The sequence below is a fragment of the Trichoderma gamsii genome (assembly GCF_001481775.2).
Source record: "Trichoderma gamsii strain T6085 chromosome Unknown Scaffold_4.2, whole genome shotgun sequence".
Classification (NCBI taxonomy): domain Eukaryota; kingdom Fungi; phylum Ascomycota; class Sordariomycetes; order Hypocreales; family Hypocreaceae; genus Trichoderma; species Trichoderma gamsii.
The window spans coordinates 1,295,723-1,320,478 of NW_020171341.1; the positions used below are offsets into that span (position 1 = coordinate 1,295,723).

Genomic DNA, 24,756 nt, shown 5'->3' on the forward strand with positions numbered 1-24,756 from the left:
GGCGGATGGTGGCGGGAACAAAAAAGGGAGAAGAGGTCGATTCTGCAGCGAGGAGCTGTTCACGAGCGACTGTTTGGCGGTTGTCGGTTTGGCGGCGTGGAAAGAGGGGGCGCCTAATAGCAGGTAGTCGATGGTAGCTGGACTTGACCGTCTCCTCTTTTCGTCTAGAGTTGGCGCCCGCTGTCAAAAGGCAGCAAGATTGATTCAAGGGCCGCAGCCTCCAGGCAGGCGTGGGCAACGGCCTCGGGCCGAGCAAGCGCTAGGGATAGGATGACTGTTTCGTGCAAGGGAGGAACCGAGTCGAACATGCGTCTCCAGCGGCGGAGGCATCAAGGAAGAGAGTTTGGGAGGACAGGAAGATGGGAGAGAACAAGGCGAGGGCGAAAGTGAAGGAAGAGGACGTGCTGGCGTGAGGTTGCGCTGTTCGGACAAGGGACCCGGGAATCCGCAGCAAGTTCCACTGGCAGTTTCGGTGCACAGCTCCGCCCCGGGCGTTATGGAATCCGCAGCAGCGCAAATTACACAGTGTTCGTAGCCCTCTCGCATCGCTGTAGTCTTGGGGCTAGGCTGCTGGAAATTAGCGGGGAGGGGTGCTGCAATAGGCCCAAGGCATCCATGGGTAGCGGTTCCCCTGCCTGCTGCTGACTGAAGCTGATTCCATTAGCAGAAAGCCGCGCCAGTCTCTTTCGTCATCACGCAGAAAAGGCACGAGACCTTCCAATGGTGACGACGGCGGTTATCGATTGCAGAGCCATGGCAGAAGCTACGGGGAATTTGGTTAATTAATCTTTGGCGTTTCGTGAGATGGAGCGTGTTACAAGATATAGAGCATCACATATGATACTAGTGGCTAAATGGGCAGTGTTGAGTAGCCCAACCCGCTGCACTCCTCATCATCGCACCCCGCCGTTACATTCTACTGCGAACATCATATACTCCATCAGGCATGTATAGCCTCTTTATACCTTAGTCAAGGCTTAAACCACATCAAGTCATTCGTAAAGAAAGAGATTTTCAGATAAAAAACAATGTATTGATTAATGGTAAACGCTCTGTTGCTGTGTATTGTTCTCTCTTTATTTGTTCAGCTCCTCCTTTCTGGCCTGGCGCTCCTCCTTGGTGCCCTCTTCTGAAGGCATGCTCTTGGCCACAGCCGGGCCTGGATGAGCCTGGTGCGCAGCAAACTTGGGGTCGGCGGCGGCGTTGTCCTGGATGGGCTGGATGGAGAATTGCTTCTCGCCCTAAGAGAACTCCATGTTAGCCGACTCGGTTTGTCACAGAATTCAAATGGATGAAACAACAAACGCAAGACATACCTCCTTCTTCTGCTGGTTGTTGCCGGAATCCATGTTGATATGTTTTGAGACGAGTGTTCTCTTTGTATATAGGTTTAAAATATTGTGTTTATAACGTAGATGTGCAATCGTAGTTCTGTTACGAAGAATAATCATGCAACTTTGTGTGTTCTTATAGTATGGAGAGAAAGGAAGTCAGAACTTGGGCAGCAAACCCGCAAACTATATATACACCCAAAGCGCCTTAGCTGAGGTGAGGTTCGTTCGATAAGGCGCCGCTTCTAGGCGCTGGTGGCGCTGGGTTAGATGTGGATGACGTTTCTGTCAACGTCATTGGGGATGTTGGCACCGACTTGAACCAAGCAAGAAAGCGCTTGGTGTGTAACCACCGCGCAAGCAAAAATCGTAAACTTGATGCGATGCGGTTGAACATCAGTCATCGACTAGAACATGACTGAACAGAAGCATCATTCTGTGTTATCTCTCCTGATACGGGCTTGTAAGCGATGGCCGTAGCATTACACTGGGCATCAAGGTACCGCAGTACACACTTGTAATCCGTAACGCCCCAGATTTCAAACGGGAAGACAGCTCCAGCATGCTAGCAGTCACGTGAGAAAACGGAGCCCCCACCTAGAGCAGCAAGCTTACCTACGCTAAGAAAACGGTACCCCGTCAATACGCCAATCGGCCATACTAAAACAGGCTTTCTGCAGGTACCTTGTAACGGAAGCTGCCGAGCCACTCTTGACTCGATCTCGATAGCTCTGGGGAAACTTCACGGTCTTCGGGCCATGAAGCATCACCACCAACTCTCTCGGCGCCCCGCATGTCGACCAGCAATGCGCCGCAGCCAGTCAAGTTATCTCTGCCTCTGGTAGGCCCAGCCTCTCGGCTTGCAGCTTCTTGGGCCCCGTAATTGATGCTAACAGAGTGCGCATAGGAATACCAGCAGCAGCTGTTCCAGGAGCTTCGAGCCGAAGATGAACTCGTGATCCTGGCCCGCGGGCTGGGCCAGATGCGCCTCATCACAAACCTCCTCCACTCCTACGATGCCGCCGGGAGCAACCTCATCGTCCTCGTCGGCGCAGACGAGCGTGAGAACAACTGGGTTGGCGAAGCACTGGCCGAGCATGCCGCCATCAGCGCATCTACCAAGGCACGGGGCCTGACCGTTGTCAATACGGATTCTCAGACCGTCGGTGCCAGAGAGAAAATGTATGCAAACGGAGGCATATTCAGCATTACGTCTCGTATTCTCGTCGTCGACCTCCTTACGGGACTGTTGAGTCCCGAGCTCATCACCGGCCTTGTTGTCCTTCACGCAGACAGGATTGTTGCCACTTCCTTGGAGGCATTCATCCTTCGAGTGTATCGGCAGAAGAACAAGGTCGGCTTCCTCAAGGCCTTTTCAGACAACCCAGATCCTTTCACAACGGGCTTCTCACCATTGACCACCATGATGAGAAATCTATTTCTCAAAAAGGCGTCTCTCTGGCCGAGATTCCATGTTACCGTTGCACAATCCCTCGAAGGCAGGAAAAAGGCTGAAGTCATTGAGCTTGAGGTCCCCATGACGGACTCCATGACGGATATTCAGAATGCAATCATGGAATGCGTCGAAGTCAGCATCCACGAGCTCAAAAAGGGCAACTCGGGCCTGGAAATGGACGATTGGAACCTTGATAGCGCACTGCTCAAGAACTTTGACGTAATTGTCCGTCGCCAGCTCGATCCCAATTGGCATCGGGTCAGTTGGAAGACGCGGCAGATCGTTAACGATTTGACCATCCTCCGCGGGCTGCTTAGCAACATCCTTACCTACGATGCTGTGGCTTTCCTGCAACACCTCGATACTATTCACGCCGCACACTCCCCTCCTCCCGGATCGACCCGACAATCCCAATCGCCTTGGCTGTTTTTGGATGCTGCCCAAACCATATTTGACACTGCCCGGAGGCGTGTATACTCTGCTAATCCCAAAAACGTATCGCAAAGCGGCGAAAATATCGATTCTTTGCGACCCGTCCTTGAGGAATTGCCAAAATGGGGTGTTCTGGCAGAAGTCCTGGAGGAGATTGATCGAGATCTGTTTTTTGAGCCTAAAGCTCGTGATGACTCTAACGGAGGAATATTAATCATGTGCTCAAATACAGATACTTGTCGACAGCTTCGAGACTATCTTCAAGTTATGCATGTGAAGCCAAGGGCAGACAAGGAGAAGCTTCCTGCCGTAAACGACCCCGAGTTCGAACGCGAACGTGCTGAGGAAGCCCGCCGGCCGTCTGCCAACTTTATGATGAGGCGAAAGCTTCGAAACTACCTACGGTGGAAACGACAATTTGCGCAAGTCAGCGCCAGCTTGTTCTCCGAGAATCAAAAGGCTCTCAACGGTGCATCGGATCCACGTCCGGGACACGGCGGTCTAAGAGGAGGCAAAGCGCCAGCAAATAAGAGGCGAAGAATGCGAGGCGGAGCTAGCTCGATGGCCATGTATGGACGTGCTGATAACGGGAGCATTGCGCAATATTTTGAGAAACCGGCCGAGGTGGCCGATCTACTGGCAGAAGTTCAGATCACAGAAGAGGAAGCGCAGCAGCAGAAAGAGGACATAATTGCCGATCCGCTGGAAGACATGGAAGACTACTATCAGCTATATGAGATGCAGGACCTGCTTGTTGTGCACGCCTACGACGGAGACCAAGATGAGCATGTGTTGGAGGAGGTTAAGCCGCGATACATCATCATGTATGAGCCAGACGCCTCCTTTATTCGCCGGGTGGAAGTGTACCGTTCGTCTCACAATGACCGCAATGTCCGCGTGTACTTTTTGTATTACGGGGGCTCGGTTGAGGAGCAGCGATATCTGTCTTCCGTTCGACGGGAAAAAGATGCCTTCACCAAGCTTATCAAAGAGCGAGCGAGCATGTCGTTGGTAATGACGGTCGACCCGCACGGCATGGAAGACCCGCAGGAAGCCTTTCTGCGCACCGTCAACACCCGCATCGCCGGAGGCGGTAAGCTGGCGGCGACCGCCGAACCGCCTCGAGTCGTTGTCGACGTGCGAGAATTCAGGTCTTCGCTGCCGTCGCTGCTGCACGGACGCTCCATGGTCGTAGTACCATGCATGCTGACGGTGGGCGATTACATCTTGTCACCCAACATTTGCGTTGAGCGAAAGTCCATCAATGACTTGATCTCATCCTTTAAGGATGGCAGACTATACACCCAGGCAGAAACCATGTTTCAGCACTACAAAAATCCCATGCTGCTGATTGAATTTGACCAAAACAAGTCGTTTACCCTTGAGCCTTTTGCCGATCTTTCGGGCAGCCTCAACAGCGTGGCCCCCACCAACGTGTCGTCAGATCTCCAGTCTAAGCTGGTGCTACTGACGCTGGCCTTTCCTAAACTGCGCATCATCTGGTCATCCTCCCCGTACGAGACAGCAGAGATATTCGCTTCTCTGAAAACCCTGGAGCACGAACCTGATCCGATCGCAGCAGTGCAGGCAGGCCTGGACAAGGACTCCAAGGTAGAAGACCAGGTCTTCAACCAAGAGCCGCAGGAAATGCTCTCCATTGTACCAGGCGTGACGCCGCAGAACATCAAAAGCCTAGTGCTAGATACGGAGAACATACGGGAGGTGGCCAACATGGAGCCCAAGGAGCTGGAGCCGATTGTAGGCAGGGTATCGGCCAACAAAATCCACGGCTTCTTTAATAGGAATGTGATGGAGGAAGATGACTGATACATCTCCTCACCACTTTTACTAGGTACCTCTATTTAATGAGACTTTTATATGATGATATTCACATAATGAGCAGGGACAAAAGTGTGCCAATAATAGCGTCTTATTCAAATTAAACCAAAGCTAATATGTAATAATACATGCAGTAAACAAGAGACAAAGAAAAGAGGATATACCGCAAAGGTAGCGACCCGGAGGTCGAGGTATCTCAAAACAGAGTTCCAAACAATAAAACAAATAATCGTACAGCACAAGGAAAAATCGGGTTGTTGTTGTGGTAGTGCGCGTCCTTTTTTTCATTCCGTTCATGGTCGTTATTCATAACCCGCTCGAGGTGAAAGTTGAGAAAAAAATAGGGCCGTCCCAAGAATCAAGCCAGAAAAGAGGCATCAACATCGGCAGCTGCTCATATCTTCGGCTTTTTCATTTTTTATTTTTTATTTTTGGTTGGTTTATACTGTGCTCCGCATTCTGGAGCCTCGCATTCCTCCATGTCTGTGCCGTCTGCCTCCAGAGCGGCCGCATGTCAGGCAGCCGATGATGATGCCGAAGAAAGCGACGATGCCGTTAATGATCGCGGTGAGCATGTTGCCGATGCCGCTAATAATGGCCATGATGACGGAACCGATGGTCCGGAAGATGGCTTCGAACTGTTGGAATGAACTGGTTAGCATCTGAAGGTTTTTTTTTTTTTGTGTGTGTTTTTTATCGTGGAAAGGTGGTACATACGCAAGATACGACGGCACCCATTGTGAATGTTTGTGTTTTGTTGTTGTGGTGAGAAAAGTGTTTGTGTGGTGATTTAACAGAGTATGTTGATTCTCAGTGTCAGAATGAAGAAGCTGTGATCTTAAGAGGAATTCTCGTTTGTGGAACGAATGGTCATGCAGAAGAAGGAAAGAGAGACGTGGAAAGAGGTGGCGAGCTCCCTTCTCTTATACACACAAGAGCCCCCCCAAAGAATCGAAAAGATGCCTGTATCCCTGCAACCAGTTCTACTCCGGCCCCATTGTCCCTTCTCGCCTCACGCAATAGATACGTTTGACCACAAACTAACGCGCGGAATGTACCCAGGAAAAAGGGGACCACTACTGCTGCAAGGTGCCGCATTTCATTACACGATACCACCTCTAGCCTTTGCATCTTCCAAGGCAGAGAGAGAGAGAGAGAGTCAGGTACATTCTGCACCTACGCCACATACGCACGGTACCTAAAACTAGCCACACTCCCGAAACTCACTCACATGCTGTACACAGGCACATGAACACAGCAAAGTTCCCTGGACGGCCTATCAATCACTCCTGCAGCTCCCGTCGTTGGACCGTGTCTCTCCATCCACAACTTGGCATCCACTCACACCAGGCAAGGGGGGGCCCAGATTTGCATCTTGGTGGTATCAAGGCAGGCAAAGATTGGCACCAGATGTGGCTTCTCCAGCGTCATCATTGCAAAAATGCTTATTTTCATCAATTCCAGTAAGGGAAAAAAGGCTCCCCGAAAGCAGCAATCTGGCAGAAGCTTCTTCTCCTGTGGCTGAGGCCCGTTCCATGACGTCAACATGATTGTTGCATGTTACTTATGTCACCCTTTTATTGCACATCGTCATTGCCGCCGAAATCGTCATACTGGACCGTCGCCGTCACTACCAACGGGCTGCCTCCCCTAAAACGGCCAAAAGATTCATTGCTGCCACTATTACAGCACCAAATTACTGTCCCCTACCCTTTTGTCGGTGCTTCTGCTCCGCCATTTTATCACAACATGCATGCATTCAGTCTCTCACCTCTTCTTCTGCGTTGTTGCGGTAAGGCTGCTGCTGCTCCCGCTAGTTTCAACGGCAGCCGGAGTGGGGCCCCCCTTGACGTATATGCACCAACCCTGGTCCCTGGAAATCTTGATTTTTGACAGTCAGGCCGTCTCTGTGCTCCGTTGGACTTAGAATTCTACCTATGGAAGCATGTTCATAGGCCACATGCCCTGTTTGGTTTTGATCTTAATCTGCTTTTTGCTTTTTGCTTTATTCGATACGAGGCTGTGCGTACATCTGCATCTTCATCGAGATTCTGCGTGTTTCCGGTGTTTTGGACCCGAGAAACCCAAAACAGAGCGCTCGTGACGTCAACCACTCCCCAAGCCAAACTCCAGTTCCTATCAACCACGCCCTTTTCCCACTGCTTCTAGATTGCTTCACTCCCAGCCTATAGCTCGCGCCGGTACCATTATCACATGTCTTCTGTCATATTCCGTGTTCCCGCTTTCCCAGCGTCTGCAATGTAATGTCAGTCACCGTCTCTCAGGCACATAATACCAGGTATCTGCCAATGGGAGGCCATCACTGCATGCATGCCTACTCACCGTTCTTCTACGTGCCTTGCGCGTTCTCCAGGGCCACCAGCGCATACCGCCGCCATTGGCCCATGCTCAGCGGGTTGCCTGATGCTCGCAGAGGCGGTGTCGTATTAAATGAAGTGCATTTGCCGGCAATTCGTGGGTTCCAGCAGTGTTTTGGGCGGTGAGTGCGCGCGCGCTGTACCGCAACTTTCATATGCTTGCTGTACGCTGTATGCGACGCTTGCTGCATTGCGTCTGTCTATTGTACATGGGGTAGCATCCAGTCCTTTTGCAATACAGGCAAAGTGGTAGGCATCAGTGCCAGCTCCGCCGATTCCAAAACCCGACTCAGGATGATATGCCCGCTCAATATTCCCATCACTGTCTGACGGTCGCCATTCTTTTTCCTCCTGCGCAATAGGTATAACCAGTAGTACAATTACAGACAAGAGATGAGACGAAAAGAGAAAGAGGAGCTATAGGAACAAGTAAATATCTAATTCATACACGTAAATTCATTCATAGCCCCCTGAAGCGCCTTATATATGCCATAGTTGGGGGAGATACTCCGTATAATAAGGGGGGATGGGTTAGTAAGCAATTACAGCCGTCTTTCATATATATAGATATCCAGGAGAGATCCCAGCCTATTCGTGCGCGCCCTTCTCATCGTGAGAACCACCATTTCTTCCTGTTATTAATCGCCTTCTGCATGTGCGCCCGCAGCAGTAGCTCTCTGTTCCTCGAGTCTAGGATGCCAAGCGCCGCACCGTCGTCGTAATATGGTTGGCCCCGCGACAGCCGCGGCCGCTCGCCGCCTATCATCTTGATGCGCTGGATCTTACGCAGCCGGACCAGTCCGTACCAGCAGACTACAAGGGAAAAGACTGTCGATGCGGCCGTAACCGCACCGAAACCCCAGTTGGTCTCTTCGATAAAGTTCTCCAGATTGGCGCCGTACAGTCCAGCAATGAATGTGCCCATTGCCAGTCCCAGCGTCCCAATGCTGAATTTGAGCTCCAAAAGCATGAGAGCGTTTCGATTGGCATCGAGAATAGCTCGAGAACTGTCATACAAACAATTAGTATGGACAACAAGATAAAATATCTGTCAAACTCACAGTTCCTCTGTATTGCGGATGCCAGACACCAAATTGCTGGCCTCTTGTACGATTTCATCTGCAAGCTTATGGTACGACTCGAGCAGCATCTCAACCTCCGTATGGTCGTCGGTGCTCCTGTACAAATCATGTACTTTTTCTGTCAGGTACATGGCCGCCAAGTCATCATCCGCTTCCAGCAGTTCTTCGATGGCGTCCCGCACCAGCTTGGCCTTTTGTTCAAACGTGCTAACTCGCTTGGACAAGATTAAAAGCTGACGCAGCTTTTGTCGGTCAATGTCGTCTTCGAGCTCGCTAAGGATGCGCATAACCGGCTCTCGCACGGATTCAAAGTCCGCTTCCAGCTCAGATGTAACCGATGTCAGCACAGCTTCGAGAGCACGGAACTCGTAGGGCAGCCCCGCCACGCCAGGCGGGGGTTTCTGCTGCAACTTGCCCTGGAGGTCATACATAAAGGCAGACTGCGGGTAAGACGTCTTGGAGCCGTAGACGTCAAAGAGTAGCACGCGGTCACGCTTTATGAGGACCCTCAGATGTAGTAGATTCAGCAGAATGGCTGACGGGCGAACGAGGATATGGGGGAGATTGGATGAGTCGATTTTGCGCAAATCACGGGGCAGTAACCCATACTGTTGATATCATGATATGGTTAGCACATCACCACTCCCACAACCACGGCCAAGAATCCTCCTTTAGTAACATATAACATACCTTTGCAATCAGCTCCGTCTTTTTGAACTCGCCATCCATCAGAATCACCTTGCCGTTCTCATCGACCTCTGTACAACGTAGTCGCGGCTCCAGCGCTGCCTTGGCAGACAGGATCCGCCGATTGTTGAACATGGATGAGCCGTGGTCCATGTCATCGCGCGAAGGCAAATCGTCTGGTTTCAGAGACTTGGCACCTTTGCGCACTCCAATACCCCAGAGCCTCTCCTGCCATGATGGCGCCGTATTCGCATCGGTCGTCTTCTGGTGCGCAGGCGTCGAGGTATAAAACGACTCCCGTTGCAGCGTTTTCGCGCAGGCTCTTCGCACCGCTCGCCCGATCTGTAGCTGTCCCAGACTGAAAATGGACGACTCAAGCTCTGTATAAAGAATCGGCTGGCTAGAATTGGAACTGGCGCCGAGGGCGGTCGACTGCGCTCTCAAGGCTCGCTGGCCTGAGGCTCCGTTCGTCGCTCGGCTTCGACAGACATGGCCGCAGTTGTAGTTGAAGAAGGCAATCTCCGACTGCGAGCGCAGGAATCGCAAGAGGCTTCGCGAAGGTACTGGCGATCGCAATGCCGCAGATTGCATCGCTATAGAGTGGCGCGGCGATAGACTATCTTCAACATAGACGCAGTCGGACGGCCGGTCGAGTCTGAGCCAGCGATAGCCGATGCGGATATGGATATGAGAAACAGGGCCACTGCCTCTATTGGCTTAGCAGCAGAGAAGATTTGTGTCTTGAACGAGCGTCGCAAATGCTAAAAATTAAACAACCTTGTTGATGATGGCTGCCAGTTTCTCTAATTTCTTCAGCTCGTTTATAATACGGCACGCATCATCCCAGAAGTTTGCCATCTCAAAATTTACCTCGCTATCGCAATCGGTGGTGCACGGACCACTTCCCTTCCTGTCCGCCTGCTTCCTGCCCACCTGGTTCCTGCCAGCGCATCTGGAGAGAAACTCGGCAAGAACGCCTCAAGTGATAAAGTACAGGAATAATGGGGTACCCCGTACTTTGTACCACGAACAATTCGATTTGTGCAAAAAGCACTTTGACTCCGTCATCTTCAATTCTTGACTTTGATTTGATTGTCTCTCAACCACGTCGATTCCCAGCAATTTGGCTCTTTTGCTCGCCCGTCCAAATGCTACTTACCCAGGTACTGCTGCTAGTGCTCGATGGCTGACCAAATGGGGCCAAGGTTCAGACTTTCAGCGGCCTGGGTCGCTCGCAAAGCGTCGACTCGCCCCAAGCATTTGCTGTGGCCGCCGCCCAGTTCTTCCTCGTGCAGCGTCCCCCAGCAATTCTGCACAATTCAATTCCTGGCCTAGCAACCACCATCCTTCGGCTGAAGTCTATTCACCGCCGCCTTGGCCTCGACTTTACCGCAACAAGACAAGAAGCTGTCGGTAGTCGAGCCGCGAAGGCAGGCTGTCTCCACCATAAATTGCCTGCCGCCCGCCCCCCAAAAGAGGATCCCCAGACCGTCCTTCCAGCGGTCCCATCCGTTGCTGGAATTTCATATCAGACGGCTCACTCTTACAAGTACCCATATACGATTGTGCAGCAGCCGTCATCTCGCTTCTCTTTTCTTTCTTCTTGGACGCTTGATGGAACTTACCAAAATTCACGTCAAGGGCAAACGCAAGACGCCTGCCACGAGTCGCCCCCAGGCGCTATGCGAACAGCAGCCGCCGTTCAAGGCCCCAAGGACTAGGAAGTCATTGTTCTCCGTCATGGCTACTCGAAAGACACGCCATCGGAATACCCTCGACTCTCTCCCGGCCGAGATTCTCGAAAACATCCTCCTGTATAGCGCCAATCTCGCTCTGCCCCGTGTCAGCAACTTCATTGGCGCGAAGCTATCCGGACGGGCTACTCTGCTGCGTCTCTTCATCCTAGCCTTTCACGACACCTGGGAGCAGTGGTTCGGCATTCCCACAAACCCTGCAATTGTTCACGGGCCTTGGTTGGAGAATGCCCAGCATGTCCCTTGTCACGGAGACCCTAAATTCCAGGTTGGTCTCATCCTTTCCCTCCGAGATTGAAGTAGCAGACGCAGTTCTAGCATGTGTACTTCGAGATGGCTCGGTCCCAGAACGCGCCAGTGCTAATCTAGGCATATATATATATATATTTAGACTCAAATGCTTGATCAGCCTTGGATCAGCATTGATCTAATCTTGCAAGCCCAGCAGACGTGGGCTGACAACCACGGACGGGGATGTCATTACCAACATGGTACCTTTTGGATTGATGATTCTGAACAAGTCGGCCACGATTATGACGGGGGCTTCTCTCACTTTAATGCACGCGAGTGCTTCGAGGCCGACTACCAACAGGCTCTGAAATGGCCCGCATTTGCAGCCCGAGGCGTCCACTGGTTCTCGCAAGATATTCATCCCTTGACACGTATCCCTTCTAGACTCATTGCCGGTCCGTGGGACGACGAGATGCAGCGCCAGCTGTTTTGGCTTTGCCGTGGAGGCTACATGACCTGTGGCAAGCTCCTTGTCGAACCTCCCTGGGAGGTCAAGATTGATCTGATTCGCAATTCCATTCTTAATGCTGAAGTGCCCAACATGTTAGCCATCAACTGCCTTTATCGCACTTGGGTCTTTGATGGCCTACCTACCGAGGTAATAAGGGAAGAAATCATTAAACTCGAACGTCGAATTCTATGGGGAGGCGACCCGCTCGAAACCCGAGAGTTACTGCGGCGTATCCGAAGCGCCTTTTTCCTCTCATTGCACGTCCCAGATTCTAGGTCAGACTCTATAGTCAGGCGGTCCGACATCTAGCTGTCTTTTCCTTGTATCCCCTTTCGTCTCCTTCAATCCCTTCATCCTGTACCCTTGATCCCCTCTCTTCACCCTAACCCTTCGCCCTCTTTCATGTTTGAGTGCCATGGCTGTCACGGAGTCCAACCTTTGTCAAATCACGCGCAGTCAGGGAACCACTGCGAGCTGTACACGTATGACAACATCCCAAAGAGTGGGCATACCAACATTCTGCCCACCACTCACCTCTCATGGCTAATCAGCACCTCTCCTTCATGCATACAGCCTAGGTTAGAAGGGCGAGGCGACTGTTGTATCTCTGCCAAGTGGAAAACGTGCATGATACTGGAGAAATGGTAGCTGTCACATTAGCCGGTGCTGCATATTTGGGGTCCGCAAATCAAAGCTATGGTCAGGTGAACCGAAGATGTGGTTACACAACATCTCTCCAAATCAGATCAAAGACGGAAAAAGCAACCTCCAACGCAATTCACTTCTGCAGAGTGCGAGCAAGCGTGCCGGGAACACAACGACCTCTCGGCCCAGGTCCAGACGCATTCCCGTCAATCACGCATCCAGGCACACCCACGTTGGGATCGAGCTCTTTCGCTGTCATCTTACCATTTCTCTCTCCGACTGTTGGTCTACCGAGTTTGCAGTATTGCTCTCCCAATGCCTCGACTAAAGTCGTATGATCTTGTCTAGCCAAAGCCTTACGGGGCATGAAACTGAATTACCCTCGCTGCACTACGTACCTTATCGAACAACCGCCGGCAACGTCACTGCCACGTCTCTCAACTGGACTTCTAACGATCCTCTCTATCATCATCAATCCCTCCCAAAATGCTTCGCTTCATTGTCCTGCGAAACATTGTTTTGACGCCCGCTGTCTAATTCGGCTCGACGCAGCGTGTGCCTCGATCCTCCAGATGAACCAGAATCATGCAGACGAATCAGCTAGCTATATGAAAAGCTACAGCTTTGATCAGCTTTGGTTGGTCCACGTCAGTCATTTCCGGAGAGGGACCTAAGCAACAGCCCACATCTGCAGTACTACTTCAGCTACATGAGAAAAAAAAATGGGAAAAAAGAATAAAAGAGAAAAATGAGTGCCACCAAAGGAATTAGATTGAAGGAAAGGAATGGAGGAATTCTCATTTCGGTCTTGCTAGAGTCATGGAGTTGCTATCAAGCATCCCAGGCTGGGCAGCTCAGTAATAGTGAGCATATGAAGGGATCAAATGATTTCCTACTCACGTCCATGTGTACGGCTTTCTTTTTGTATAATAAGCAGCGTTCATAATATGATATTAACCAGGATCTATCAAGTGCAGATTATGCTATCACATTCTACCTTTCCTCAGGCTGGGCCGAGCCAAAGGAACCACTCAGACGCGACAGGATACCGCCAACATCCGCCCACGCACGAGTCGCGCGGCATCAGCTCTTGATACGCGACATACCCCCTCGTCCATAGTCATATTCACGCCCTTGGCGTCACTTTGCCGGCCCAGCCCCTACTACATGCCTTCTCGCCGTGAATGTAAACGAGGCCCGCGATATCTTACCCACTCTCAGGCACTCATTTTCGCGCAGGATTACGCCAGCCAGCCACATTCAAGAAATGACTGACTCCACCGTGAATAGGAAGGGGCCTTTCGGCGAGATGGATTGGGTAACTCATGAGTCTGCGCTGCTAAACATGATACCCAATAGCCAGGCTTCTAACCAACAAAGACTACCACACATGTTGCAACCCCGAAAGGCGACCGCCCATCTACCAAGAACATCCGATCTATGACCCCCGGTTGTTGCTTCTCAATAAAAGAAGCCCTAATATTGCTTTTAGAAGCAATAACCGAGAGTCATAGATCGGGATTCTTAATATATAGGCTGCCACCTTTGGCTTTTGCGACATGCGGTTTACAGTTTGCTGGTTTTACGCCAAGGCAAGAAATGGATAAACCCTCAGAAGAAACTATATTGAGGCATATGTATCGACAGTTTAGTCATAGAGCCACACGCAATCCAAACCAGAAGCAAACCGGAGCAAAATCGTTCAAACCCCCTCTCCCTTTATTCGCCACCGCTTACCCAATCAGGCATGCTCCCGGCCTCAACTTGTGTGAGAAGTAGGGGAAGCGAAATTTCCCACCATCCCTCCCTCCCTCCCCATAATGGGATTTTTCTGCCGGGGGTTCTTTTCCAATGAGTCACTCGGTGGGCAGCCGCTTTGCGTACCCTTTTTTCACGCAACTTGCAGCAGCGTCACGCCAGAAGGAACCGAAAGTTTGGGCTGTTAATTAATTTCGCGCACGAAAAAACAAAAGAACAAATGGGGATATTGGCTTTAGCCCTGAAACTTACCTGTGTACATTGAATACATACCTTATTACACCACATTATCTGTTTGAGCATTACTCGTCAGGTGTGGCTGATACAGAGTCGTGAATACCAATCAAGAAATACTTACTCGCACGGGCAGACTAAAGAGAGGCTTCAAAGCTATAAATGGGAATTGTAGTGGTTTAGCACCATATCCAAGTAAATAGTCAATTTTAGTCCATCCGGTAGTGGTTTATTGATATATTTTGTAGTCAAGTCACTTTCTGGCTTGCTTTGTAGGTTCTGAATCATGCGTGTCACTGATGGAGAAACAAGGGACAGTCAATAGCCTTCCTGCTCAACATGTTTCAATTCTCCTCATTCGCTTCATCCCCAGTCTTCTTTCGATACAGGACTGGATCCAAAGCGAACAAGGCTTCAGCTTCTAAAAGCCTAGAGCAAGAAAAGAAAATAAAAAAAAAAGGTTGGAAAGTTTAAAAAAATAAAAAAAAAGATCAAAACAGCATCAACTGCCTCTCTCTCATCTTCTCCATCTACTAGTCGTACATGTAACATCTTCTCTCCTCTCCAAAGCCACCCCCTAAATCATCAACCTTCATCCCCTGAAATTGCTCTCTCTTCCACACTATACAGGATATCTTTCATCACCATTCGTTGTATAACCATCCATGTGTAAATTTCCCTTTGTTCCTGGACGAGGAAACAGTTAAAAAAAAAAGATTAAAACGCACTTTTTTCCAAAAGGCATCCCAATGCCTTGGATATCATCTTTCCGGTGGTTTATGATCGTTTTGCAGAAAAAATAGTGTCCCTTTGCCCCCAGGCTGTGCGATATCAAAAGCTCTGTTGTCAACGAGACGTCCTTTAGTCTCTCTTTCTCCTTCGAGCGCCATTCCGTGGAAATCAATAGTCAAATCGCAAGTCTTCTAACAAAGGGAAGAATAAAAGAAAATGAGAATAAAAAAGCGAGAGAATTGAGGGCCAATAGTTACAGCCAAACCGATCCGTGGTAAGTTAACAGCATTAGATTGTTGGCGGAAAAATTAAGTTCGCGTAAAGCTTGACAGGTCATAAACAAACAAACGCCCCAGATGTAAATTTCAGTTGAGGATCTCCCAAAAGCTTGGCTCTCGGAGGCCATAGTTATGGTTGCCAGTTGCTACTTGGTAGCCGGTTGCTGCCTCGGTGGAGCAGCAGAGTCTCTTTCTCGTGTCTGCCGCGCTGGATAGGACAGGCTGCTGGAAGCGAGTAGTGCTTCCATAAGGTGCGCCCAGAATCTCGCGGACGTGGTCCTGGAGAGGCTGGTCCAGCGATGCGGTTCTGCTACGCTTGGTTCCAGTCTTGGGTACCTCGGGAGCGTAGTAAGCGCTACGGATGCTCTGGTTATGCAGATCTTGCAGAGTGCGCGCGGCATCTGAATCGGCTTCTCGCGACTGGCGCTCCAGCTCGCGCTCGTATCTTGCTGACAAGGAGGTTTCCGTCCGAAGGCCTCCAATCTTCGCAACCGGGCCGGTATACGATTCGGGGGAGGACGAGAAACCATACTCTTCACTGCTCTCCGAGACGGTGTGGATAGTCGTCTTCAGGCTTGATCTCTCATTCATCGCCTTCATCAATCGGAATCGCGACTGAGCCATCAACGGATTGTTGAGGGTCGCGCTAGCCAGAGACGAGGCAGACGAAACAGAGGACGAGCGAGAAGTGTGAGACAAATCCGAGACCATCGATTCGGGAGAGGACATGGTCGAGATGGAGTTGGCAAGCGAAGATCGACGAGCGGGGCAGAAGTTCTGGGGAGAAGTAGACAGAGTTGTCGCGGGGAAGCGTTCCAGATGCTGGGCGGCGGCGCTGGTGACACCAGCCTGAGCCATGGCCAAACCCATTGCGCTGCTTCTTCCGAGGACTTGGGATGCAGCACTCGCTGCAGGAGTGCACATACCACTTGATTGCGGCGTGAGACGGGGAGTCGGGAGAAGACCCAGAGTCGGGGCCATTCTGCCGGGAGTGGCCGAGTAGGTTCCGGCCATCATGGGAGTCGGCTCCATAGGAGGCAAGTACTTTGTGGTCAACTTGGGATCGCAAGTTGCTTCCTCAGCCAGGACCGAAGGAGTTCGTCGCTGCTGCTGTTCTGCAGGAAGATTGAGGATGCTACGAGGCGAGAGTGCGCAAAGATCACTGGATCTGGCAGCTGACAGCTGAGCAGTAGCAGTAGCAGTAGGCATGAGCACCTCGACGTTGGTCAAATCAGGCTTCAGCCTGAGAATGGCATGTTTCCATCTCATGGTCTGCTGAGCTAGAGGCTGAGAGAAGGCGTCCGGCGATGGCGGCGGAGGAGGTGGTGTATGCTTCAGAACAATCTCAGTCCATCTCTGGAAGACTTCGTCTGTAATGTGCAACTTCCAGTTGACAGCGAGGAGGAAAGCCACCTCGTTTTGGTTGATCTCCTGGACGCCGAGGCCGGAGATCTTGCTCCAGGCACGTGCCGAGTAGTTGCGGTCCTGAAGGTACTTGGAAGCGAGGATCAAGGCCGCGAGGAACATGCGCCGACCACACTGAAGAGCGCGGTCAGAGTAGCGGTCCTCGTATTGCTCGGTGGTAAAGCCACGCTTGGGAACGTGAGGCTTGATGAGGACCAGATAGTACAGGGCGACTTGCAGCGTCGAGTAACTCGTACGTGAGCGCCGAAGAGTCTCCTGGATAAAGGTCCGCAGCGGGAGCACGGTTCTATTGCCAGGTTCCGGGCGGCATGGAGCAGAAGAAAGAGGCCAGATGGCTTCGACAATCTGAGTCGAGGAATCTGTCGCGGTAAAGGCTAAGTACGATGGTTCTGAGAGGATCATGGTCATTAGCGAGAAAAACATACCAACGAGGCTGTCGACAAAGTTGACTTTGCGATCCGACTGCCGGATTAGCGAGGGAGGGTGACATCCCGAGCTGCTGCTGGAACTCGCGGTCCGTCTAGGGTTTTGACGCAGTTCTGCGGGGACAGCAGGAATGGGGATAGGCGCAGTCTGTTGCTGCTGGCTAGGCGCCTCAGGGCGACGGCGAATCGCCTGGAGGAAGACGGATTGCCAGGGGTCGCTGTCGGACGAAGTGGTGGAAGTAGAGGTGTCGTCTGAGGTCTGCGATGCGGTGTCGGAGCCTGACCACACTGAGGCTGAAGCCAAGGATGACGAAGCGGAGGAGCTGTAGGAGTATTGACTCAAAGGGTCATAGGCGGGTGAGATGGTGGTATCGCACGGCATCTTGGAGGTGCTATATAAGGAAATAAAAGTAGAAGAAGAGGGGGCGGATTAAGCTATAGTGAAAAGAGGATCGAGGTATGATATGTGAAAGCGATGTGGTGTGGTAGATGTGTATATAAGAATGTCAGCTTGATGCTTCAAGCTGGCGCGAGGGTTCCAGTCGCCGTCAGGCTATGTCAACCGGAATGCTATTGCAGTTTCGAGGGTTTACCGAGTCAAGCTTGCTGGTTCTACAGCAACAACATGCAGTATGCGCTGCAGATAGAACCGTGTTCGAGTGTTAAAGATGGCGTTGATTCTTAGATAAGAACGTGAGCCGGCTTTTCACAAACAAGCAGACCGGAGGACGAAACGGAGACGGCGACTGGAGAGATAGATTTGTAGCTTGCAAGAGGCATCGCGATTCCAATGCTCTGGCGGGTTGGGTTGGTTGGGGGTGATGAGACTTCTAGAGCAAGTCTATCATCGGTTTGCGAGGTCGGTATAAAGACGGGGATATGGAGTTGAGTCGAATGCGATGACGACGATGCGGCTGTGGTGACAAATTGTCGTGACTGTGTGGCTGTGTGAAGGAGAAGAGAGGCTGTTGGTGCTCGGTCGACGCGCCTACAAGTGCAAGGATGTCGAAGGTCCAGGGATCATCGATCGATGCAATGCAGGTACGGGTAGAGACACGAGGCGAGGCTGTCAGGGCGGCGGCAGCGTATTTATCGCGACGACGGTGACTCTTCGCAGCGTGGCCTTAGGGGCGACGGCGAGGTGACAGCCTGGAAGCGTGGCGTAATCGCTGAGCTTCAGGTAGCGAGTGGGTACAGGCTCTCGGTTGTGTGACTCTTTCGCGCTGAGGTGGCGAGTGACAGGGCAGGTGGTGCACGCTGGCGATTTCGGAGCGCAGCGCCCGAGCAGCCAAGGCTAGGCAGTAACAGCGACGAGACCGCCTGGAGGGGCCGGGGCCACAGCGCTGGTTGTCAACTGAGCAGCACAAGATGCGGGTGGCGAGCAAGGCCTGGTGAGTGAGTCGATTTGCCCACTAGACAAGAAAAAAAAAACAAAGGGACCGTGATGACACAAGAAAACGGGCTGAGAGAGAGAGAGAGAGAAAGCGTGTTGGGGTTAAATGAGCAAAAACACAGGCAGCAGTGCAGTTGCTGTGTGATCGAATTCTTTGTTTGTGAGACTTTTCGATTTTTTCCCCTTGTTTCTGCGTCCAGGTGACTGATGAGTTGGCCTGAGATGCGATGGAGCCCGGTTCTGATGCGTTGTTCTTCTCAGTGGACAGGCACAATGCCGCCGCAAGCAGTGCAAATAAATGAGATGCGAAAGAGAAATATAAAAAGAAAAAGATGCAGAGTGAGTAGAGATGTTGTTTTCCCTGTATTAATGACAAAAAAACGGAATGCGCCGGAGAGTAGAGAGGCACCAGAGCAGACTTCGAGAGTCGCTGGCGAGCTTACAGGGCGGTACCGAACTTCATGGTGACGGTTCGTTGGGAAGAGAAGAATCGAGCGCCGTCATGGGGGTCGTGGCATAGTTTTGAATGGATTTCGCAGCACGCAGGACCGCAGAATGGGCGTCGGGGCGGGCGGGAGTCTCCAACGAGACACTCACGGCGGGAGTACAGGGGGCAAAGGTACTATGGAGCAGCAGGGAGCGCGCATTTGGGCCTAGCCCAGTTTCGAGGTACCTCGACAGCGCTGCGCATTTTGGGCGCGCTGCCATTGGCCCAAAAGGGGGCCCATCAGCCCCGCACATTCCCCTCTCGCGTCGACGAATCAGCGGCAGGCCGGGACGCTCCAAAGTTCAATCCAGCGCCAGATTCGTTTCTGCTTGGGGAGGGGGCCCCCAAATCTCCACACGCTCGCTGGGACATGCAAGTACAGTAGTAGAAGCAGCCGTTGCTAATGATGTACGATGTAGGTTATGCCTCTATACAGACTGAAGATGCTGACTCTGGCTGATAGACTACAAGCTTTGATTTGTTTGCTTTGGCTTGACCTGGTTGCTGACTAGATGCGAGATATTTTTATTTGCCTTTATCCCATGCCATGCCATGCCCTGCCGTGCTGCAGTGTTTGCTTTTTGTACTGCCACAAGAATGCTTGCGCTAAAAAGGCCATTTCTTGTAGGTGGCTTGGTTTTTTTTTCCTTTTGGTGGCCTCATCGCCATGCGCGCCTTAGCGTGTCTGACCTCTGGCGGCGGCTTATCCCTGGCCGCAGCCGCAGCAGCAGCGTTACTTTTTTGTTTTCGTGCCCAGGCTGCTGTGGTGTAGTGCAGTGCAGCGCGCTGTGGCTTTTGGTTAGAGATTGCAGCATGTTCGTACTCTTTGCTATCAAATGCGCTGATAGCTGCTCACAAGTCGCTGTCAGGGCGGTGCACGGGCCCCCTCCAAAATCACATCAGGAGCAGAAAGGTGGTGAGGCACTGAGGCAATGAGGTAATGGATTCAACAATGGCAAGGGAAGAGCAAAGCAGCCAGGCAGCGACTTTTGCCTTTACGATGGCAAGCCGGGCAAGAAGCACTTGCCAACAAAGGACCGTCTCGAGAGAAAGAGGCAATGAAAGGCGAGAAACAAGCTGAAAAAGAGGCTCCCGGTGCCTCATTCCTTCCCTTGAGCTGCCTCCTTTCCCGCTGCTCTATCTGCCCACTACTAACTCGCTTCGGTAGGTACCTGTGGCTGTTGTACATGTAATACAGCACGGCTACTGGCTATTCATAATCGCTGTTGGTGGCGGATGGCGGGCGGGGGAGGCGAGTTGCTTGAATCAGCGGCCCAGCTCTAGGTTTGCTTGTTCCTGTTTGCTGCTGCCTTCTGGTACTTGGAAGCCGACATGATTACGAAACTCTTACCACAGACAAGGCAAAAATACGAAGAGTACCTAAGCTAATACTCCGTAAAAGTACCGTATTTGCGTATTTGCCCAGGCAGGCAGTTCTTGGAAGGATCGGAGCAGATGCGATACGATATCGACGCACGCCATATGACACGTGAGAATGTGATGCAGTACGAGCCAAACGGTACTTTGGGTACATGTTTCGAGCACGGAGAGCCACTCACTCACTGAATCTGGCGTGACTGCCGCGTGCGGCATACTCCGTGCGGACAGTAGCACTTGCCTTGAGAGAGAGGCCTCTTATTGCGCTCTTTCTAATTGCACAAAAGAAGAGAAGCGAAGAGAAAACACAACTTCCTCTTCTCTTTTTCAGATTCCAATGATGTGACAAGCCTCGCCTCTTCTTCTTACACTTTGTGATACCCTATGCTTAACCGCGCAACTGACAAATGCCACAGAATTTCATCAAGCCTTCAATAACCAACATCGCGGCCTGTTCGGGGCCAAGCGCTGGGCTGCTAGCGCTGCTGAAAGGTGTCCGTGGTGCCAGCTCGACTCATTCGTGCCTACGAAGTTGCTGATACGCGTTCGAAGTGACGCGCACGTCACTACAGTCGTGTACCCGGTACCGCGTGTATTCGGCGGATGCCTGATCCAGCCGTAATGTCCCGGGACCAAAGCTTCGATTTCCATCTTCTCGATGCTCTCGCCTGGCACACTCAATCTCGGCCTCGTGCAGCCCATGTTTCGCCAGTCCGCCTTCTCCGAGCCCACTCCAGTTTTTTGTCGTCGTTTGCAGCTTGGCTACAAGTGCCTTCTTGCCCGAAACCAGACAGTGCATTTGCACATCATTTGCTGTGCTATGCTGTGCTGTAAAATGCCCTGCGTGTCTCGCCTAACCGGGAGGAGCTGCTGCATCGCGGAGTAGCCTGCTGTCCAGCTGTGCTGTGCTGTACTTGGTGCTGCATGTGTCCTCGTACAAGGATATCCGGTTTGCCGTGATTGTCCCTCGACGCCTCTCTGGGATGCTGGGGCAAAGGCGGTCTGGCCGCTGTCAGGGATAATCTGGACTTGAGCCCTCAACAAGAGGCATCAGGCGCTACTGGTAGTGGCAGTTCTCAACTAGCCACCTCCAAACCCTGGTCTGATACATACAGCGCATCTAGGAATGCTTCCGCGCCGTACCATGCCATCCAAAGTGTGTGTCGAGCGAGCAAGGCTCTTTCTCGTTTGCTTCTTGCCAGGATTTCCGTGCCGTCACACCACCAGCAGACTCAGGGAGAGGTCTCAGCCTGTCACAAGCATGCAAAGTATGAATGAACATGGAAGCAGCAGCGATTTCACACTCGTACCAACCGCAGCAGTACACAGGTCTCAAGTTCATGGACGAGTTCGCTCAACTAATCTCCTAGAAAGACCCAGCTGCCGCCGGGCAATAGGGCATTTGCCAGCGTATGACGGCCTACCTACCTACATGACGACGCTGAGCTGGGTGAACCCAGGAGCGGCGCCACCAGTTACTCTCGACTAATTTGCAATGCTCTTCCAAGGAGTGGGCTGCAAATCCAGGCTGCATCGCTATAGGCTGCATGCTAGTACCAGGTAATACTAGCGGGGGAGGTTTACTGCAGGATGAAGCCATCAGCTCTTCGATGCTTATTACTGTCCATGCTCGTAAAATCGATACAAGCTGACAAGGAGGCAAATAGAGCAGGAGTCCTACGGCATTACTCATCGTTCCGGCAGACAGCAATTTTGTCCGTGCTCTAGTACACAATAGGTACAAGTACTCTAGAATGTCGTGCAGCTCTATTTTATGGAGGGACGATCCTCATCCGCCACGTTGACCCAGAAGGCGAAAAGGAACTACTAGTCTAGTATCAGTTACGGATGCAGCTCAACGCGGCTTTTCTTATCATAGCCTCAGGAGATGCAGTGGTGCCTTCAAATGCAGTCCTTTGACTTTTGACGCCTCTGTGCGATTTCATCCAGCTCCTGAAACAAGCCAGGTTGCTCAGGACGCTTTCTATTTACGTACCATCCAGCACGCAGTTCCTTTTTGATGGCCGACGCTGTGTAGTCCTGTGGCGGCAGCGGCATGTGACAAAATCAGTCGCGTTTGGTCACACCATGAGGTGAAAGCAAATGTAATAGAATCAGAAAAGCATGTGCTATCGCTGTTCCCAGCCATGCATGTCTCACAAGAGAGAAACGAACAACAGCCAACGGGACTGACCTTTTGACGCGCTGACACCACAACCGCTTGGAGCAACTGTCACATCTAGGCGAGAGGAATGGTCATTCCGAGCTGGCGCCGCGCCGCCTTAGCTGCTGCAGTACTTCCAGGCCCCAAATGGAGGCGGCGGCCACACAGAAAAGAAAAGAGAGACATGGGAAATGAGTGCCATCTCGAGCAAGCCAGGGAGACTCAGCTCGCTGCGACCCTCCTTTGCTTTTTCTTCCTGCACAGTTCAGGGGAGAGTTCCGTGTCGCTGGACGTACAGCGTCTGCAAAATTTCCCACCTGCACCACTAACACGACCCTTTTTTTCCCAGCCACATGTCGCTATCAAGGTGCAGCAACTTCGCCCGAAATTGCGTGGCAGGTCGATGGGAATCTCGGTCCCCGCCGTTCATCCGCACCCGTCGAGGCGATATCGCCTGGACTTGACTCTCTATACGCCCCAGAGATCAGCGCCTGTCCCCTCCGGCGGTGGCTCCGGATTGTACTTAGCCAGGCCGCAAATAGAAACACGCTGCATCGCCGCCTGTAGCGGCTAGTAGCGTCACTGCCCCTCCGCGCCAATGTACAGTACAGTTTACCAGAAGCTTATAGAAGTTTGAGATCCAAATCAAGGGATGAGTTATGGGAAAGGCGCTTAAACTACAGTACCATCAGATGAACTGACCGCAAAAGTCTTACAAGTAGGCGCTCGCTCTGCTATATCTACTACGGAGTATATGTCAAGCTAATCTTGGACTCGCCGAGGCTATGCTAAAATGCGAGGCCACCAAACATATGCCTGCTGCTAGTATTCGCAACACATCAGCCGGAAAGGGTGTCTTGAACTGAAACCATATCCAACTCGACCCTCTTATTCGTGAATCCTGTACCAAATACGCCCAGAGAGGGCCATCAGCGAGGTCGATGTTTGGAGTAGCCAGCCAAGTCGTCATGATGAGGGGTTTCGCTCACAGGTCTCTTCGGGTGAAAGCTGTCACAATTCAGAATCCTACAGGCACATATGCGTCTAGCCGTCCACCAGAGATGAATGGCGGTTGTGACGGAAAAGGTACGCGGTTCGCATGGCTGCATATCCAGCAAACATACGCCAGCGTCATAATCTCCCCCCTTCTCATGGCATGCGGGTCTCCCCCACAATCTCTGCGTGTCTCTGCTCGTTTTGACTGCATATGCCTGCATGTGCGTGAGGGGAAGGCAAGGCGAGAGGCGGAGAAAGGTTGAGAAGGCTCCGTCTGCTGTATCAGCTTGCAGCTATCATTGTTCGCCTGCTCATGCTGTGCAGTAGCAGAGCGCCTTGCCGCTGCATCTCTCACACGTCAGACGAGAGCCTCGGGCCATGCTATGGCTCTGTAAAGGCAGCGAGCGGCAAATGGTCCGCCCAAGTCAAGTCCACAGGGCTAGCTATTACCGCCTTCTCCCTTTCAATCAGCCTCAGACACGTATCCCCAATGCCAGGTCACGCATGCCCTCTACCGCTCACCGCGGAACACTGGCGGTGATGCCCTTCCTGGGTCACGATAGCTCGTTGATTGGACGTGGTCATACTAGCGACAAGCTCGCTGCTAGCATGGAGTCAAGTCTCTCTCTTACTTTAATCGCCATCCAGTGACAGCTCCGGCCAATGAGTAAACTCAGCCAGCCATGGCGCCAGAGAATGAGGCTAGCCAGTTAAAGACGACATGAAGCCTAGAGCAGGGATTCGGCTCGCTCGCGGATAGTGATTCAGCCAAGCAGGTAAACACATCCGCCGCAACATTGCTCATTCTGACACTATACGTGGCAGGAAAATCTCATACGCAGCAGGTGACTGATACCGAGTGTCTTATTGGCATTTCCACTATATGCATTTGTCTCCCAAACGACGTTATGGGCGCATAAGGCCGATTTATGCTGGACAACAAGCGGCAAATACCCATTGACATCAAGGGGGGGTCCGTGGGCGTGTTGAGGCGAATCCGAGAGCCTGGCCATTGGGAGTTTCCACTTCTGCCCTTTCTGCCTGATTCACCGTAGCTACGATGCTACACGTTGTGCCTGATGTTGGTCTACCTCTGGCGGAGCTCTGGCGGAGAGTCCACTGCGGTCAAGACACGGATACG

The 24,756-nt window shown here is 51.9% G+C and overlaps 6 protein-coding genes across 6 annotated transcripts; 2 read left to right on the forward strand and 4 right to left on the reverse strand.

The window, feature by feature from the left end:
* Window positions 1-1,076: 1,076 nt before the first annotated feature.
* Window positions 1,077-1,349, reverse strand: TGAM01_v201851 (hypothetical protein; the record flags this gene model as incomplete). The annotated part of the gene is made up of 2 exons (XM_024548862.1): window positions 1,077-1,241; window positions 1,317-1,349. The coding sequence occupies 2 exons, from the start codon at window positions 1,347-1,349 to the stop codon at window positions 1,077-1,079; spliced, it is 198 nt and encodes a 65-aa protein (XP_024406473.1).
* A 775-nt stretch (window positions 1,350-2,124) lies between these two features.
* On the forward strand, window positions 2,125-5,046 carry TGAM01_v201852 (DNA excision repair protein ERCC-4; the record flags this gene model as incomplete). The annotated part of the gene is made up of 2 exons (XM_018808301.1): window positions 2,125-2,172; window positions 2,239-5,046. The coding sequence occupies 2 exons, from the start codon at window positions 2,125-2,127 to the stop codon at window positions 5,044-5,046; spliced, it is 2,856 nt and encodes a 951-aa protein (XP_018658459.1).
* A 452-nt stretch (window positions 5,047-5,498) lies between these two features.
* On the reverse strand, window positions 5,499-5,796 carry TGAM01_v201853 (hypothetical protein; the record flags this gene model as incomplete). The annotated part of the gene is made up of 2 exons (XM_024548863.1): window positions 5,499-5,720; window positions 5,776-5,796. The coding sequence occupies 2 exons, from the start codon at window positions 5,794-5,796 to the stop codon at window positions 5,499-5,501; spliced, it is 243 nt and encodes an 80-aa protein (XP_024406474.1).
* A 2,247-nt stretch (window positions 5,797-8,043) lies between these two features.
* TGAM01_v201854 (mitochondrial inner membrane magnesium transporter mrs2) lies at window positions 8,044-9,796 on the reverse strand (the record flags this gene model as incomplete). The annotated part of the gene is made up of 3 exons (XM_018808303.1): window positions 8,044-8,443; window positions 8,498-9,126; window positions 9,209-9,796. 3 exons carry the CDS (start codon window positions 9,794-9,796, stop codon window positions 8,044-8,046), a joined length of 1,617 nt encoding a protein of 538 aa, XP_018658461.1.
* A 1,023-nt stretch (window positions 9,797-10,819) lies between these two features.
* TGAM01_v201855 (hypothetical protein) lies at window positions 10,820-12,010 on the forward strand (the record flags this gene model as incomplete). The annotated part of the gene is made up of 2 exons (XM_018808305.2): window positions 10,820-11,227; window positions 11,351-12,010. 2 exons carry the CDS (start codon window positions 10,820-10,822, stop codon window positions 12,008-12,010), a joined length of 1,068 nt encoding a protein of 355 aa, XP_018658463.2.
* Window positions 12,011-15,435: 3,425 nt separating this feature from the next.
* Window positions 15,436-17,580, reverse strand: TGAM01_v201856 (hypothetical protein; the record flags this gene model as incomplete). Its single annotated transcript, XM_018808306.1, has 1 exon — window positions 15,436-17,580. One exon carries the CDS (start codon window positions 17,578-17,580, stop codon window positions 15,436-15,438), a length of 2,145 nt encoding a protein of 714 aa, XP_018658464.1.
* Between the last annotated feature and the right edge of the window lie 7,176 nt (window positions 17,581-24,756).